Below are 18,958 nucleotides of genomic sequence, written 5' to 3'. Positions count from 1 at the left end.
AAGTCTTTAAGTCTTGGAGTTACCGAGAAAGGTCAATCTGCATTGTCCAGAGTTTCCTTAGGCAGAAGTTCCCTATATATATGAAATCTAGTCCTCGATGTTATCCCACAGAAGCCTGAATAAAGGGAGTTATTCAAAGAAGAGCTTATATTCAGGGACAGACCAACCCCAGCCCTTACTGCTTTGGGAAATCCAAAGGAAATTTAAATGTATATCTATCTATCTATCTATCTATCTATCTATCTATCTATCTATCTGTGTTAAAAATCATAACTAATTTACAGTTATATGGAAATTTCATGTAATGGAGTAGAGTAATTTCTCAGTCAGTCTCTGAGTTTCTTATGTCAGAGATCCCTCACTATTCTGGGAAACATGGCTGAAGGTGCCATGCTAAGCAGGGTCAAAGAGAGCATCCCCAAGTGGTTTAACAGGGCATGCCAAGAAATCCAAGAGAACGTCGTTCAATTACCAAAAAGCTATTTCTAGGCCATTCTCTGCACAATAGATCCTTGCATGGTCATGTTTTTCCAGGAAATGGCATTATCCATTGGCCTCTGAATCAGCTTGGGCTCTAATCACTGAATTGGGGGCCTCATTAGCTGGCTTTCCTGAGCAATGTAGGGCCATCTGCAATAACTGCATCCTGCAAAATCCAATAAACGAAATCCCATAAGGCCCAGAGAGGTTATCATGACGGACTGTCTCGGACCTTAGTCATTCATCTTACTTAATTTATTTTTCTTCCTGACCATTATTATACAAAAATAAAGATGAAGCTGCCCCTCCCAGGGAGAATTAGAGGAAATGGTAAGTAGGTAGGCAACGAAGGGGAAGAAAAAAGAGAGGGGGAAGGTTCAGAAAAAGAGATGAGTGGAGGGAATACTTTTGGAAGGGCAGACAATTTTTCTTAACACATTTTTACAAATTTAAATATATACTCTACTTCCCTAGGCCTTCAATACAAAGAGAGCAGGTATTCTCAGTTAGCTCAGCAGGGCAGGAGGAATGTAAGAGTGATATTACCCCTTCAGTGCTATCTTTAGGGTAGATAGCACAGAGGTTTTCCCTTTCTCAACATTTCTACCATCTGCCATTTTCGGGGCTTCCTATAGAACAATAGACTAACAACAACAATTATTATTGTTATTATTATTAAAGCTAACATTTAAATTATCTCCTTTGATCCCTTCAGCTGCTCTTGTCTTTCCTGCCAAATTACTTTGGATTGAATAATTGTGTATACTTATTTATTGTTTCAAATTCAAGGTAGCATATTGATAAGTGGCAGCTAGGTGGTGCTGTGGATTGAGTGTCAAGCCTGGTGTCAGGAAGACTCATCTTCCTGAATTCAAATCTGGCCTTAAAGACTTAATAGTTGGCGTCCTCTGTTTTCTCATCTGTAAAATGAGTTGGAAGGAAATGGCAAACCACTCCAGTATCTCTGGCAAGAAAATCTTAAACAGGGGGGTCATATAGAGTCAGCCATGAACAAAATAAATGAACAACAACAAAATATATTGATAACAATGATACATATTTATTAATTTTATATTTTTGCTCCATATATATATATATATATATATGTCCTTGTTGTCTCTCCCATTAAAATGTAAGCTTATTGTGAGCAATAATTATTTTAGCCTTTGTAGTTGCATCTTCAATGCCTATTATCTGGGACACAGTAAATACTTAATAAATACTTATAGACTTATTGATTGAACAATCAATCCTACCTCTGAGGTAGGAGCCCTAATTAATTCCCATTCTATAGCTTGGAAACTGAGGTGAAGAGATAGCATGACTTGCTTAGGGCAGCGAAGACTCAAATTAAAATCTGGTCTGACACTTATCTGTGTGATCCTGGGCAAGTCAGCCTCTGTCTGCCTCAATTTCCACATCTGTAAAATGAGGATAATAAAAGCACTTGCCTCCTAGAATTGTTGTGAAGCTCAAATGAGATAACATTTTTAATGCACTTAGCATAATACCTGGTACACTGTAGGTGCTTAATAAATGCTAGCTAATGATGAAGAAGAAGATGATGATGTTGACATAGTGTGCAAAGCAGGACTTCAACTCGTCTTCTTGACTCTTAATCTGGCATTTTAGAGAGAGAAGATAATGTCTGGTCCAGTCACACATCCGCCACCTCTTTCTGAGAGACAGAAAAGAGCAGGTTTCTTACTGAAGACCACAGAGTGGCATAAGTGAGGCTCAAACCCAAGTCTCCTCCCTTCACATTCCAGGCTGGTCACCTTCTACCAAGCTGCCTGTGGCGTTACCTCTGTCCCTATAGAAACATCTGATTCCCCTAGCCCTACTTCCATTACTCACTAAAGTTACACACTCTAGTGCTGATAATAGAGGCATTCCAAGCTGTTTGTTTTAACTTAGATATTTTGCTATTGTACCTTCAAGAGGGCCAGAAAATCTGCCCTTGCACAGTACAAGGTGTGTGTGTAATGGAGGAGGAAAGTATAACAGTTATATGCATTTATTATATTTATATACATATATAGGAAATAACTAAGAAATATATAATGAACTTGAAATAATGCAGAATTTCAAAATGAAGAGAATGAGACTGAAATGATCTGTGGAAGGGAAAACTCTTTTTGTTTGGGGGATCAGAGAGCTCCCTTTGCTCTTCTTCTATATCCCCTTGTTTGCATGTTGTCCCACCCAAGAGAACTCAAGCTCATAGAGGATAGGGACTGTTTTGCCTCCCTTTTTATCTCTAGCGTTTTGCACAATTCCTGGTATGTTGCAAGGGCTCCATCAATGCTTCTTGACTGATTTTAGCAAGCGGAGATGGAGGGAGGGTGTTCAAGATAGAGGGATAAGTAGAAGCAAAGTGACCAAGACCAGGGAAAATGCCATTTAAAATGTGTAGAAAGAGCTGTGTAAACTAAGGCTAGAAATGTGTTTTTGTTGTTGTTGTTTTCTAGGAGAGGTTCCAGATTATAGAAAGCCTTGAATGACAGGCTAGGTTTTTAGGCAATAGGAAGCCATTGAAAGGGAGCTAATTTGGAAGTGGTATGAAGGACAGATTGGAAGTGGGAGGTATTTCAGAGCCGGCTGATGATTCCAAATGGGCAATAGACTAAGGAAAGGAAAGGGACATGATTCCCTATAGAGTTTGCACTGATAACTTGCTTACTGATCAGGTAGGAGAGCATGGAGTCAGCGATAACAATGAGGTTTCCAGACTAGTTGACCAGGGAATAGGGATGCCATTGGGGAATAATAATAAGGAAGAGACTGGTTAAGGGGAAAAGACAAATACTGTTTGTAGACAGTGAAGTGTTGCTTTGAAAGCTATGTCTTATTTGTCCATTTGTAGAAAACCCTGCTAGAGACAATGGGGATATCAGATCTGAGATTTGTATGAATGTAGAGGATAGAGAGAGCCCTTAGAATAGCCTTCTATCACTGTTTAACTATGAGAAGAAAGGAACAAGCATTTATTAAGCACATACTGTATACTAGACACTGTGCTAAGTGCTTTACAATCATTATCTTATTTGATTCTCACATCATGGGAAGTAGGCACTATTATCATCCTCTAGATTTTTCAATTGAGCAAACTGAGTCAGAAAGAGGTTAGATGATTTGCCCAGGGTCACAAAGCTAGGCAAGAGTCTCCAGGAAGATTTGAACCCAGGTCTTCCTCACTCCAGTGCCACTTGGCTGTCTATGAGAATTGAAATGACAACAAGAACAACAACTAATTCTCCCCAACTTCACTAATGTGATAGTTAGTGTTTCCTGGAGCTGCACTCAATATTGTTTCTTTAGACACAGAGAACAGCCCATACTATCTGGAAATGCAGTCTGGGAACTTTAATGTAACAAACAAATTAATTAAAGAATTAAATATAATTATTTTATTATTAAATTTATTATTTAATTAAATTATTAATTAATATTATATTTTTATTTTTAATTATATAAATAATTAATTAATATTAAAGAATTAAATAAATATAAAGAATTAAAGAATTAAAGAAAAGAAGAAGAAAGGCAATGAATGAATTGACCACAATAGAAAGGTCAGCAAGAATGCTTTGCTTGACTTCATGGGGTCTTACTATTGTGACAGAATACAGACTACCTGTGTTATATGAGTTAGCCTGGTCCTTGGAGTCAAGAAGAGCCCAAGTTCAAATATTGCCTTCAGAAGGTTCTCACTCTGTGACCTTGGGAAAGTCTTTGAACCTTCCCAAGCCTCAGTTCCCTCATCTACAAAATGGGGATGAGGAATTGTACTTTCTATGTATGGTTGTAGAAGAGCAAATGAGTTACATTATATATATATATATATATATATATATATATATATATATATATATGTAGGAAAATCTTGAAGCATTATAGCAAATGTCACCTGTTGTCATAAAAACCGTTAGGACCAAATTGTTTATAGCAATGTGAGAAGTATCTTGCATTACCTGGAAGGGTAGTTTCAAGGGTGACACTTTAGAAACTTTAAAATGCTCTCTTAATGTAGATGATGATGATGATGATGATGATAAGAAATAGGAGGATTTGGAGGGTAAGGGCAGTGGAGTGATGGCGTCTTCTTCCTTTCCACCAGCAAACCTTTGTGAGGATCCATGAACTTCTTGCCCTCTCTAGTCGTCTGTGAGCATGGGCCAGTGTGTGTGAGTTGTAGGTGTGGAACATCATTTTCCACTCTAGATTGAAGCTATCAGGGGCAAATTATACCTTGCTGTAATCACCTACAGATGTAAAACTTTAAAACTTGATTGGGAGGAAGGGGTTCCGGGCAGAGACTTCTTGAGAAACAAATGTGGGCACTCACAAATCTATTTCTAATTGTAAGTAAAAAAGAAAAAAAGAGGCTAGCAACAAAAGCACTCCCTTTTATCTATAGTTGTCACTTTGGGCTCAGTCCTTCTGGCCCCCAAATCTCTTAATTTGCTAACATAGAGAAAGCTTCTGGTTAAAAATAAAATCTGCCTATTGACATAAAACAGCATGGACCATGATTTGTGCCTGATCAAAGCAGAGTTTGGCAGGATGGTTTATACTGTAAAAGTCACAACCACTCTCCCTCCTTTTAGGGTTATGAGGTGAGAGCTTGTTTTGAATAGTTGCTTAACCATATTGGTTTTTCCTGGTCCTCTCATTTCCCTTTTTCATTATTCTCTACAATTTGGAGCAGTTTAAAGGAATCTCAGTTGCTGAAGAATTGGATGTGCCAACTTACTTTCTGAATATTCATTTCAATAAACATTCCTTAAGTGTCTGCCATGTGTTAAGCCCTGGAAATGCAAAACGAGGAAAAAGACACCCACCCTCAAAGAGCTACAGCCTGACGGCACATACTTCAAGCAAACAAGTACATACAAAGCAAGATATATACAGGATAAATAGGGAAATAATTAAGAGAGGGAAGCACTGGAATGAAGAGGGGTTAGAGAAGGCTTCCTGTGAAATGTGGGGGTTTAGTTAGGACTTAAAGGAAGTCAGAGTTGTCAATAGTTGCTTAGATTTCAGGGAGAGCATTCTGGGCTTGGGGACAGCCAGAGAAAGTGGCTAGAGTCAACAGATGGAGTGTCTTGTTCATGGAAGAGCAATATGATGGCCATGTGAATAGGTCAGTGACCCTGGCTGGAAGAGTCTCTGTTAGGGAGTGAGGTATCAAAAGACGGGGATATTATAACAAAGAATTATACATACACACACACACACACACACACACACACACACACACACACACACATATATATATATTTATATATATATATATATATATATATATATATATATATATATATATAGAGAGAGAGAGAGAGAGAGAGAGAGAGAGTTTATTCAGAGCATAGGGATTGATTTTGACTTTTCTTTTTGTATCTCTTCTATGTAGCACAGTGCCTGGCACATGGTGGGTACTTAATAATTGCTTGTTGACAGGCTAACAAACTGATTGCTTCATGTAGCCACTTTGTTCTTGCATTAATAATATTGATGAGAAGTCCAATGAATATATTTTATAGAGATGAAGGACTTACTCTGGGTATTTAGCACAAAAGATTTATTGACATAGAAATATCTCACATTTAATGGTATTTTAACATTTGGGGACTGTTTTATATCTACATGCATATAAGGTTCTGTTATGGATGAAATTCATATTGTATTTATTATGGAATAGGGAGTTATATCTGGACCCATTAAGAGTATGTGAACGGGCAGATGAGAAGAAATCCATTTAGAAAATGCATTAGGGAAAATGTCAGGTGTTAGGTTTGTTTCCATTGCTGCACCACATCTGGCTCCTTTGTCCCCCTGCCCCAGCTTTCTTTCTTTTTTTTCCCCATAAGCCGACAGCTGGCACCTTGTGTTAGCTCATAGTCCTTGCAACAGTGGAGTGGGTTAAGGAAACAAGACCAGCCCTATAGTTATTGTTTTTTTGAATGTGCTTACCATGCTTCTGAAGTGTTTAAATATTATGTTGTGGTTCAGTTCTTTCAACTGTACCTGACTCTGTGACGCCATTGGAAGTTTTCTTGGCAAAGATACTGGAGTGGTTTGCCATTTCCTTCTTCAGCTGATTTTATAGATGAAGAAACTGAGGCAAACAGTGTCATAATATAATATTTGTGAACTATTCAAAGTCAAAAACTCTGTTAGAAAAAAATTGATCTGATTGTTATGAGAAGCACTCTAGCTTTAATTTAGCATTAGTGTTGGAAGTGCTAAAATTTTATTCAAATAATGTCTTCCTTTATGCATGAGCAAGCTTTCCTTTATGCTGGCTGCTAATGTCTTTTCAACCGAAGTGATAATCCTTTAAAGTGGCTCCATGACTTCACTGGAGTGTTAGTTTTGAAGTTCATACACAGGGGATAACTTTTTATAGTTTGCCTACATTATTCTCCCTGGATTCAACTATTTCAGTCTCTTTATCTCCTTAATTTTTTTCCTTTTTGATTGAACTGAATGGTGATTCAGAATGGATACATTTGGTTAACCATAACTTATCCTGAAAAAATTAGGGACAATTAATCTATTTGGGCTCATGGGCTCCCTTTGGCAATCCGGTAAAACCTATGGCCCCCTCTAAGAATAGTTTCTTTAAGTTTATAGCATAAAATCCACTGGATAAAGAAATGGCAAACCACTCCAGTATCCTTTGCCAAGAAAATCCATGGATAGCTGTGGTCTATGGAGTCTCAAAAAGTTGGAAATAGAGGTGGAAGCAAGATAGCAGGAAGGTACATAAGACTCACCTGATATCTACCAAATTATGATATAACGCCTCAAAATGAATTCTGGAGTAGCATAATCCACAAAAAGACAGGGGGAAATTATCTTTCAGCCCAAAACAACTTAGAAGGCATATATGAAAAATCTATTGTACTGGGGTAGAAATGGAGTACAAATCAGCACACCAAGGCAGGCCCAACCACAGCAACAAACCTTGGCATCAGCTGAATCAATAGCAAAGGCTTCCCAGAGCTCTCAGCCACAGATGGCATGGGGGAATTAGATGGCTCCTCAGAAGACCACAGAAGTCCCTTTGCTGACTCTGGGTGCAAGATTCTTGTTGCACTATCCATACTCAGAGCTAGGTCATGGTTTCAGAATGAGGAAGGGCACCAGCACACACCAGTGTTTGTGGCTGCAAGGAAGCAGGGGACCTTAGTCGTTGTTCCAAGGCAGAAAAGAGGGTTTGTGGTTGCTCACAGACCAGAGTACAGGCCAGGGGAGCATTAAACACACCTCTCATATCACATGACCTTGGAAAAACAAAAAACTTATGGATTCTCAGAGCTGGCTCTGAAGGCAGCTGCATAAGAACCTGAAGCTTAGAACAGTGCTCTCTTTAACAGAAGACTAGAGCTAACTTTAACAGTTTTTTAAGTGAAAAGAAAGGGGGAAAAGGCTGGAAAATAAGCAAACAATAACAAAAAAAATTCAACAAGAAAGTTATTTTGGTCGTAGGGAAGACTGAAACACAAACTCAGAAGAAGACAATAAAGTCAATACAACCACATCCAGGGCCTCCAAGAAAAATATGAATTGGTCCCAAGCCAACAAAATTAATGAAGGAGCTTGAAAAGGATTTTAAAAATTGAACACAAGAGAAGAGAAATTGGGGGAAAAAATGACAGTAATACAGGAAAATCATGAAAAAAGAGTCAATAGATTGGTAAAGGAGGCACAAAAAATACTGAAGTAAATTCCTTGAAAAACAGGAGAGGCTAATAGGTAAGAGAGATGTAAAAATTCATTGAAGAAAAGAACTTAAAAGACAGAATTGACAATGTAGAAAAAAGAGGTACCCCAATTCATTGAGGGAAAAATTCTTTACAAAGTAGAATTGGTCAAATGGAAATGGAGGTACAGAAGCTCAGTGAAGAAAATAATCTTTTTAATTTAATTTTTATTTTCATGTAAAACACACTTATATATTGATCATTATTGTAAGGGCACACTCATGCATAACCAAAACTCACAAATAAAACCATGAATACACTGATGTGAAAGATAGTAGGCTAAGGAAATAATTTCTTAAAATTAGAATTGAGCAGGTGGAAGCTAATGACTTCATAAGACGTCAAAGAAACAGTCAGAGTCAAAATAATGAAAAAATAGAATAAAATGTAAAATATCTAATGGGAAAGACTACTTACCTGGAAAACAAATCCAGTAGAGATAACCTAAGATTTATTGGACTACCTGAAATCCCTGATCAAGAAAAGAACTTACACATCATCTTTGAAGAAATTATCAAGAAGTATCCTGATAGTTTAGAACCACAAGGCAAAATAGAAATGGAAAAATTCACTAATCATCTCCTGAAAGAGATCACAAAAGGATAGCTCCAACGAGTGTTATAACCCAATTTCAGAACTCTTAGGTCAAGGAGAAAATATTACAAGTAGCCAAATATCTCCATAGTTACATAAAATTTCTCTAAATCACTATTAATTAGATAAATTGAAATTAAAACAATTTTGAGGTACCTCCATGTACTTAGGTTGGTTATTATGACAGAAAAGGAAAATAACAAAGCTTGGAAGTGATATGGAAAAACTGAGACACTAATGCACCATTGGGGCAGTGGTAAACAGACTCAACCATTGTGGAGAGCATTTTGGACCTTTGCTTAAAGGGCTATAAAACAGTCATACCCTTTGACCTATTACTAGTATGGTATCCCAAAGAGATAAAAAAGGAGAAGGACCAATATGTTAAAAAAATATTTAAAGCAGCTCTTTTTGTGGTGGTAGAGAATTAAAAAGCAAGAGGATGCCCATGAATTGGGTAATGACTGAGTAAGTTACAGTATATAATTGTAATGGAATACTATTGAGCTATAAGAAATTATGAACAAAGGAAGACTTACATGAACTGAAGCAGAATGAAGTTAGCAGAACCAAGAGAACATTGTACACAGAGTCAGAATATACTGCATGATAAACAACTGGGAATAACTTAGCTATTCTCAGAAATGCAATGATCTAAAACAATCTCAAAGGACACACGATAAAAAATGACACCTGCTTCTAGAGAAATGACTAATGGAGTCTGAATCCATTCCAATGGAAATTTTTTTCACTTTTTTCTCAAAAATTTTTTTAGTTTCTTTCCACAAAAAGACTTAACATGGAAAAATATTTTACATCATTGCAAGTATAAAATCAATATTAGATTTTTCCCACCATTTCAGCATGGAGTGGGATGGGTAAAGGAGGGAGATAATTCAAGCTTCAAAATTATTTTTAAAAGGTTGGAAAATGGTTTTTACATGTTATTGGGGAAGAATAAAATAAGAAATTTAATCAAATAAAAAGAGTTGCACATGACTGAACAACTGAATGACAAAATATGCACAATCACAAAGAAAGATATACTGAAATAATTATCAAAATTGTAAAAAAAGCTAAAAGCAATTGCTAGCTTTTATAATTGCTTTAAAGTTTGCAGAGCACTTTTACCAATACTGCAATACTAACTAGTATTGAATTGTTCAATAGTATTCAGTTCAATAGTATTGAATCAAATGAAATACTAGTATTTGAATTCATGACCTATTGCCTGATCCAGTTCTGTTTTCATCAAACTATCCTGTGAACATAATTCTTCAAAGTATTATAGACTTTTAATCAACTTACTAAAATTGCAGGTGAGATTCAGAGACATTCCTGGTTCCTGGTCTAGATCTCTTTACCGTGGTGGTTGTACCTAAATGGGGATTAGTCTATGGGCATTAAAAAAAGAGTATTTCTATTATAGTAAGCTATGTGTGTTATCTGGAAAATGAGGTTAGAGAGAACAATGAGCACATCTACAAAAGGAATTTTAACTTTCTGTGGATGGTGGTTAATCTTAGTATTTTTACTATCTTTGACAATCTCTATTCTTCCCCCCCCCCCCTTATTTTGCTTGTCAGCATAAGGCTCGCTTAATACATGACTAGTTTCTGCTGATGGCTGGGTGCATCTCAGTAGAAACATTTCTCAAAAACACAAAGATCACTTCTTTCTGCCCATATTTGGTAAAGAAAATCTAAGGAAAGTTGAGGCCACTGAGGCCTCACTTAGGACTGTGCCTTCTAGGTTTTGTTTGCATGTTTGTTTCTGAAGATTCCAGGGAATTTGGACAGAAAAGAGAAAAGTTTAAACAGGAATGGCAAAATGATTCCAAAAGGGAACCCCTGTGAGACAACTTCATATGCCTTCTCTGTTAAGTTGGTCTTTGGCCCAGTTGAAATCTTGCAGCCAATTGTTGTTTATTTCCCAACTCTGAAAAAGAATTATCTGTATGACAGAGGCCATCACCCTGCTAAAGAGATGAAGATCTGGGCCTGACCTTTTTTTTCCTATGCTGGAGTAAACAAATAACTTTATGATTTCTGTATAATTTGAACTTGGAGCACAGTCTATTCTACTGTATTCTAACACTTGCTTTTCTTTCACTTTTTTCCCCTCCAATCAGGTTCCTGTTCATTCTCTTGGGTCCTAAGGGAAAGGCCAAGTCTTATCATGAGATTGGCAGAGCCATTGCTACTTTGATGTCTGATGAGGTAGGAAATGTGTGTGTGTGTGTGTGTGTGTGCGCACGTGCGCGTGCACGCTGGGGAAGGTATCATAAAGGTGGCATGTGCTACATAGAAGGAGCTTTCATTTGACAGTCAAGAGAACTTCAGCTCAATTTCCAGTTCCACCCTTTAGAATCCATGGCACCTGACACAAATCAATTAATCTCCCTGGGCCTCCATTTGGATTTAAGTGAGGCAGAGTTCACAAAGTCATCAGCAACTACTGTATCCACTCGGTCTAACTCTGAGATGTTAGATTGCTTCCTTATAACTTTTTTCCACATTGTATGTATATACATATATATAGCCATGTATAATATATAGGTATAATGTAGTTTTCTTAGTATAAGCTACAGTTTCTTGATCTTTTACAAGACATATTAGGGAATGATACAAACTGAATTCAATATTTAACATCAGTTGATCAGACAAGTTCATATTTTTATATCAGTTTCTAAATCCTATGTTGTAATGATGAGAACTTCCTCTCCTTGCCTAAAATGTTTTAATTTCTCAAGATTTATTCATCTGCTTCAAATATCTGCAATTCAGTTTTTGAAAAACATAAAAAGAGTAAATGAACATTTCCCTTCTTAATGTCTTTAAAAATACATTTATTTTGAGAAACTATGTATTCTGACTTCTCTATTATTATTATTATCTTCTTAGGTAGTGGAAGGTTAGTGTTTTGATTGGTATTTTCTGACATTATAAGAGTCTATTATTTATCCCACAACATTAGTCATCATTCTATCTATATCATAGCCTGGATGTTGCCTGGCTAGTTGCTTTGTGTTTCAGTTTCTTCATATGATGCTGCCCACATCTTTCTTGGTGATGTGAGATGCTACTGGTAACATCTCATTATGTCCTGATGGGCTCTCAAAAACCTCAGCTGATGGCCATTGGTACTGAAAAGCATATACCTTTTGGCTCCTATTTTTCTCTTATGGGGGACAAATTGGCATCATTACCATTAATGTTGTTTCTTTCTCTATTTATTAACTCTTTCCACCAGATAATGACAGAAAAAAATAGTTTCTTGATTAGGTAAAATATTGACATTCTGAAGAATGTTTGTGGTTTTATTTCTTCTGATGGTTTCTTTTTTATTTCCTACTTCTCTAATATTTTTAGTCTTGGGAAGAGAAAGCTAAAAGAACTCATTTATTCCTAGTCTTCAAGAATACAGGGTTTCCCCAATGTTTTGGTGTATTTTAAAGCTTCACTAGCTTAAAAACATTCAACTTTAACAAGTTAAACCTATATTCAGCCTTTGGGGCCATACCATATAGTCTGTGGATAACTCCAAACTGTCCTAAACTGGGGACTGAAAAAGTAGGTTTATTTATCTGGAAGGACTTAGAATAGCTTTAAGGATGAATTTCTTGAGTATAAAGTTGGTCAGATAAAGAAATGCATTGCCAATAGAAGTTATTGAATCTTTTCCTTTGGAAGTCTTTATAAATAGGTTTGATTATCTTGTTGCTGTTCAGTCATTTTAGTCATGTCTGACTCTTTGTGGTCCCATTTGGGGTCTTATTCCAGTAGTTTGCCATTTCCTTCTCCAGCTCATTTCACAGATAAGGAGCTGAGACAAATGATTTAAATGATTTGGCCAGTCATGAAACCAGTAAGTGTCCCAAACCAGATTTAAATTAGAAAAGATGAGGCTTCTTGAGTGCTTTATCCATTGTGCCACCATACTGCCCATAGGGTTTTAAGGCTTACCATTTTCCACACAATACTGTGAGATGGATGGTTCAAGTATATCTATCTCCATTTTATTAATGAAGAAACTGAGACTTGTAACAGTTAAAGGTTTGTTTATTATACATACCCAATGACTAAATATCAGAACTGCTCTTTGAATCCAAACCTTAGCATCCTTTCTGCCACACCATATCCACTCTATTTGTTCAGATTCCATTCCTTCCTATGTTTTTAATTACTTTAAAAATTTGTCTCAGTTTCTTTGTTTATTTCTATTCTCTTTGTTATGGACAACAATATTAGTTAATACTTAAGACCTGGCCTTGTTTTCAACATCCAACCTGAATTCCCTGCTGACTGACTAGAAATTGCTTGTGAAAAGAAAGGCAAAAACAGTCCTTGCCCTCAAAGTACTTACATTTTAATGGTAGTGACAACATCTTAATAAAGTCACATGAAAGATATATATGTGGAAAGAAAACTAGCTCTATAATCAAAGCACCTGGTTTAAATTCTACTTGTCACTTATTACTTGTACGACTTTGCAAGGCACTTAAACTCCATAGACCTCCATTTGCTAACCTGGAAAATGCAAAGATTACCTCAGATAACCTATAAGGTCCCTTCTATGATTCTATGATCTTACTAGATCCCTCTACATTTATTTGAGAACCCAAGGTCACCATCATGCTAGGATGAGGAAAGAGAGTAGAAGATGAATGGAGAAGACTATCTGGGAATAGCATTTTCTTCCCTACTTTGACATAATACAAATTGCTTTCTTTATCTGAAACAATACCAATTTTCTCTTTCTCACAGGTGTTCCATGATATTGCTTACAAAGCAAAGGATAGGCAAGACCTGATTGCTGGAATTGATGAGTTCTTGGATGAAGTCATCGTCCTTCCCCCAGGGGAATGGGATCCAACCATTAGGATAGAGCCTCCAAAGAGTCTTCCATCATCAGACAAAAGGTTAATTTGTCAGGAAATTGGGGGGCTACCAGCATAGAGACTGGATTAAATATTTGTTCTCTGTTCACAAATTTCTAATCTTGTTGGATTATTTCAAGAAAATCATTTATGCCTGTTGGTGTCAGAGGAGAACTGTCAATTTCTGCTTAATTGGTCTGAATCAGAGCCAGGGTTAGTTTAGGGAGAAAGCTCAATAGAATGGAGTTGTGAGAAATTTGAGGTAGAGAGACCAACTAGTAGGTTATTGTCAGTGATCCAGCTGTGAAATTATGAGGGTCTGTACTAGGATGGTTTGAACATTCCATGGAAATCTTTTGTAAACCACGGGAATGGTTCACCTACTCTGCTACATGCCAAATGACTCTTCCAGCCTCTAGAGGGGGGCTAATTCTGGTTAAAGACAGTTGTTTTCTGAGGAGTGGCTCTCAACATATGAGGAGAAGTAAATAAGGATAAGGGTTCCCAAGGAGTTCCTAAATAAACTCACAACTCTAATTGAGCCACTTCAATCTCTAAAGCAGATGAGAATAATGCTAATCTTCCCTTGGGCTTTGGTCTTAACACAGGAAGAATATGTACTCAGGTGGAGAGAATGTGCAAATGAATGGAGACACCCCCCATGATGGAGGTCATGGAGGGGGAGGGCATGGGGACTCTGAAGAACTCCAGCGAACAGGAAGGTAAGTGCTTCTAGCATTCCTTGTGAGTCTAAGCTTTGGTTTGCTAATTTCTTCTTTTTCTTTCATAGCTAGATGACTTTAGACAAGTCACCTCACCTCTCCAGGACTTAGTTTATCTGTCAACTGGGTAAAAAAATGCTTCTTGTACAACCTACTCTTGATACTATAGGGCTCAAATGTGAAAGTATTCTGCAACCATAAAGCCCTTAAATCAATGCAAGATGATTATATTTCATAAGTCTCTTTCACCCCTTTCCACTCTTACAAAATTATTCTGAGATCTCATAGTTCCTATTCCTCAATATTTTTAGGAAGCATCCCTATCTCTCCATTAACAGTTTACTAAACTAGTTCATTGTCTCTCCCCTAACTTTCCCAATTGCTGTCCCTAACTCAAGACTCTCCCTATTCTGATCCATTCTCTGCAAGCTTGCCAAAGTTATTTTCTATAAGTACAGAACTGACCATATGACTTTCCTACCAACACCTTTGGCTTCCTATTACCACCAAGATCAAATATAAACACCTCTATTTGGCAATGGAAACTCTTCCAATCTTCTTATCCATCCCTCCTTTCCATGCCCTTTCTAGTTCAGCCAAGCTAGCCTATTTGCTGTTCCTCACACATGACTCTCCATCTCCCATCTCCAAGTCTTTGTACTGGCTGACTCCCATGCCTGGAATGTTTTCCCAGTTCATCTCTGCCTCTTAGGACATGTGGATCACTTCAAGACTTAGCTCAAATCTCACTTTCTTCAGAAAGCCTTTCTCTATCCCCTAGCTGCTAATGCCTTTCCCTTCAGGATTACCTCCCATCTCCTCTGTGTCTATCTCATAGGCACCCAGTTATTTATGTATTGTCTCTCCCATTAGGTGGTGAACTCCTTGAGGACAGGAACTATTTTCGCCTTTCCTCCTATCCTCCTATCTTTACTGCTTAGCCTAGTACCTGGTCCATAGTAGGAACTTAATAAATGTTTATTGATCGATTGGTGACTGACTTGGCTTATAAATTTAAAAAAGTTGCTTTTAAACTAGTTGTCACTTAATTTGTAATGAAATTGGAATTTTACATTGACCTGGTTTGCCTTGGTCTCCTGTTTCTTCCACAACTCTTTTGAGGAACTGTATGAATTCAGCTGGGGTAAAGGTTGCACTCAAGATAATCAATTTGTGAAGTGAGAACTTCTTAATTTGGCCATTGCTCATGCTATACAACTGTAGATCTCAGGGTTCAATGTGCCTTGTGGGGAAGTTCTGTTTCAAGGTCCATTGTGACTTTGCTCTGAGTTCGTCTTTTCTCAAAAGTAGAGTCAATTGATACTGGGGGGCTAAATAGATTCTATTTGAAAAAGATAAATCTCCAATTTCTATTATTTACTATTTCTTTACAATAAGAAGGAAAGGAACAAAAGAAAGAATAAAAAGAAAAAAGAGAAGAAGCAAAAAGAAAAGATGAAGGAAGAAAGGAAAATAGACAGGTGGACAGATAGATAATTAGTGAATTACTTTTTATCTTAATCACAGGAGATATAAAGAAAAATATAGTCCATGGTATTTATATTTGGGGAATATAACACATAAAGGAGAGCCAGAGAGTGGAGTGGGGTAAAGAAGGCCACCCTATTGGCAAGAAAGTAGAGAACAGGTCTAAAGAGAGAAAGAAAACAAGTATAAAAGAAATATAGCTGGGGCTCTCACTGAAACATTGATCTAGGCTAGAAAGTCCCCAATTAGGGAAGAGGATGGTGTTTTATCATGAGTTTTCAATGGGGAAAGAAGACTGAGGAGGTGGGTCAGAATTCTGGAGGGTGAGTTGATCTGGGCATAGCAGATCATTCCTTTCTTTCTCCATTTTCATGGACCAGGATTCATTTCTTCAATCTATTTATTCCAGATAAAATTCAATTAATCTAAGTTGTTAGTTCATTCTAACTAGGAAAACTTTCCCCCATACCAATATATCTTTTGGATGCCTATGCAAAAATAAGTCAAATGTAGTGATGAAAAAAAATTATCAGTTTCATTATAGCCCTACCTATCTACTAACTGGTTGTCATTGTTGAGTCATTTCAGTCATTTCCCACTCTTCATGATCCCATTTGGGGTTTTCTTGGAAAAGGTACTAGAGTGGTTTGCAAGTTCCTTCTCTAACTCATTTTACAGATGAGGAAACCAGGCAAATAAGGTTAAGTGACTTGCCCAAGGTCACATAGCCAATGAGTATCTGAGCCTAAATTTGAACTGATTACAGGCCTAGCACTCTATCCACTGTGTCAACTAGTTATCTCACCAACTCTAAAAAAGGACTTATTCATCTCTGAGATCCTTTCCAGTTTAAACATTTTGATAATAGTTGAATCTTAGATTATCAAGAAATAACATTTCAAGTGATTTCAAGAACCCCTAATCCAGGGTTCTTAATCTGTGATCCATGAATTTGATAATAATTTTTTTTGTTATTTGCAATTTCAATAAAATGGATTTCCTTTGTAATCTTATGGATTTTATTTTATTAACTTGCAAAGAACTTACTTTTCCATCGTCAAAGGGGTCCAGTACACAAAAAAGACTGGAACCCCTTCGACAGGCCAACTGGTTTTAGCTTAGCATTTTACCTGATATGGTATTCTTCTTTCTCTTCCTTTGATTGTAATCTATTATCCATTTCCATGTTTGCTTTCTCCCAGGTTCTGTGGAGGACTAATTAAGGACATAAAGAGGAAAGCACCCTTTTTTGCCAGTGACTTTTATGATGCTTTAAATATCCAAGCTCTTTCCGCCATCCTTTTCATTTATCTGGCGACAGTCACCAACGCGATCACTTTCGGTGGACTGCTGGGGGATGCCACGGAAAACATGCAGGTGTGTAGTCATTTCTGGAGTCTACAAATAGCCAACCCCAGATTGCCTTCCTTACCCTGCCAGTTCAGCCAGGAGCAGATGGCCTCTCAGTCACTCAGCATGATTTCTGCTTTCCTTTGTTGAATCCTGCTTTTTTCCTTTGCTTCTGGTCTGCTGCTGAATTTACAGCCTTCTAGTGATGGCAAAAATAGCTCCATGAAATTTGCCTTGAATCGCAAGTGGGGGTTGGAAGGGCAGAGTAAAAGGAAATGAGGAAATAGCCTCCTCAAAGTATTCAGCAGTCTTGGTTTTGGAATAAGTGCTTCTGTAGTCTCTTTTTGCCTTGGCACTCAAGCCACTTTCATGGAGAGTACCACATTCTGTACTCATGTCATTCCTGTGTAATATTATTCTAATTTCACAGATGAGGTAACTGAGTCATAATATACTCAAGTCACAGAACAACTCAGTAGCTGTAAAGATGGGACTAGAACCTGGGCTTCCTGTTATAAGGAAGGATCTTTCCTGTTTCTCTTTACTAGTCTGGACTGAAGACCACATTTTTAATATCCAGAAGAAAATAGCATGTAATCATGGCAAATTTTTCTAAATAAAAAAGGGGGAAAATAGCATAAGGACAAAAGGAAAATAATACAATTGTGATCATATACACTGATTAAATGTGATGGCAAATCAGTAACTAATTATTAAAAATACCTATTTCAGAAATACAAACAAAAACTTTCTTAAGTTAATGCCACAAAAACCATGAATATTCTAGATTCAGATAATGAGTTTGTTGTAATGTATATCTACAGAATAAAATGATGTCAAATAAAAACTCAGTGTAGCTACGAACTATTATTTGTATTTTAAGGATGATATCTACTTTAATAAATAATGTAGTAGCTATTCCTTGAAATGTGTATTATAGCATATGTAGATACACATACAGCACATTATTTAGAATTTCTTTCTTTCTGTAAGATGTATTGTAAAGTATATAATAAGGTGTCCCCAAAGTCTTAGTAGTTTTTTAACTTTAATAAATTTAATAGTAGTTTAGTATTAAGATTTTTGAGACATGTTTTTGCCATATACTAGTAAAGATATCATTATAAGAATATCCTACCTTATGCAATAGGTACAGTATATCCTGGAAAGTAAAGTAGAAGTAGAATATTTGTTACTAATAATTATTTGCAAACAGTCATTTGTGTTTTATTTTTTCCTGTTGCATATAAAAACAATTAAAAAATATTTTGAGTTCCAAATTCTTTCCCTCCCCCCTCTTTTTTGAAAAGTCAAGTAATTCAATATATTATACATATGCAATCATAGAAGATATATTTCCATATTAGCCACGTTGTAAAAGAAAACCCAAACCAACTTTACCCCCTTCCCCAAACCAAGATAAATAAAGAAGGTAAAAAAGTAAGCCCCCAGACATTAGTTCTATCTCTGGAAACCATTTTTCATCTCAAGTCCTTCAAAATTGTCTTGGATCATCGTTTTGCTGAGAATAGTTAAACCATTCATAGTTGATCATTGTACAATATACTTTTATTTTGTACAGTCCTGTCACGTTTTTCTGAAATCCTCTTGTTCCTCATTTCTTATACCACAATAGCATTCCATCACAATCAGATACCACAACTTGTTTAGAC

The 18,958-nt window shown here is 36.7% G+C and overlaps 1 protein-coding gene across 9 annotated transcripts in view; it reads left to right on the top strand.

Moving 5' to 3' along the window:
• The window catches only part of SLC4A4 (solute carrier family 4 member 4), a 523,229-nt gene that overhangs the window by 394,145 nt on the left and 110,126 nt on the right, over positions 1 to 18,958 (top strand). For all 9 annotated transcript variants that reach the window (XM_056803353.1, XM_007495656.3, XM_056803351.1 and 6 more), the window contains 4 exons: positions 10,978 to 11,065; positions 13,613 to 13,767; positions 14,334 to 14,447; positions 17,138 to 17,312. In XM_056803353.1, coding sequence (XP_056659331.1) covers positions 10,978 to 11,065; positions 13,613 to 13,767; positions 14,334 to 14,447; positions 17,138 to 17,312 — 532 coding nt within the window. The remainder of the gene's footprint in view (positions 1 to 10,977; positions 11,066 to 13,612; positions 13,768 to 14,333; positions 14,448 to 17,137; positions 17,313 to 18,958) is intronic.

This window comes from Monodelphis domestica, chromosome 6, assembly GCF_027887165.1.
Source record: "Monodelphis domestica isolate mMonDom1 chromosome 6, mMonDom1.pri, whole genome shotgun sequence".
Taxonomy (NCBI): Eukaryota; Metazoa; Chordata; class Mammalia; order Didelphimorphia; family Didelphidae; genus Monodelphis; species Monodelphis domestica.
The sequence above is the reverse complement of the archived record's forward strand: the minus strand, read 5'-3'. Positions and strand labels throughout refer to the sequence as shown.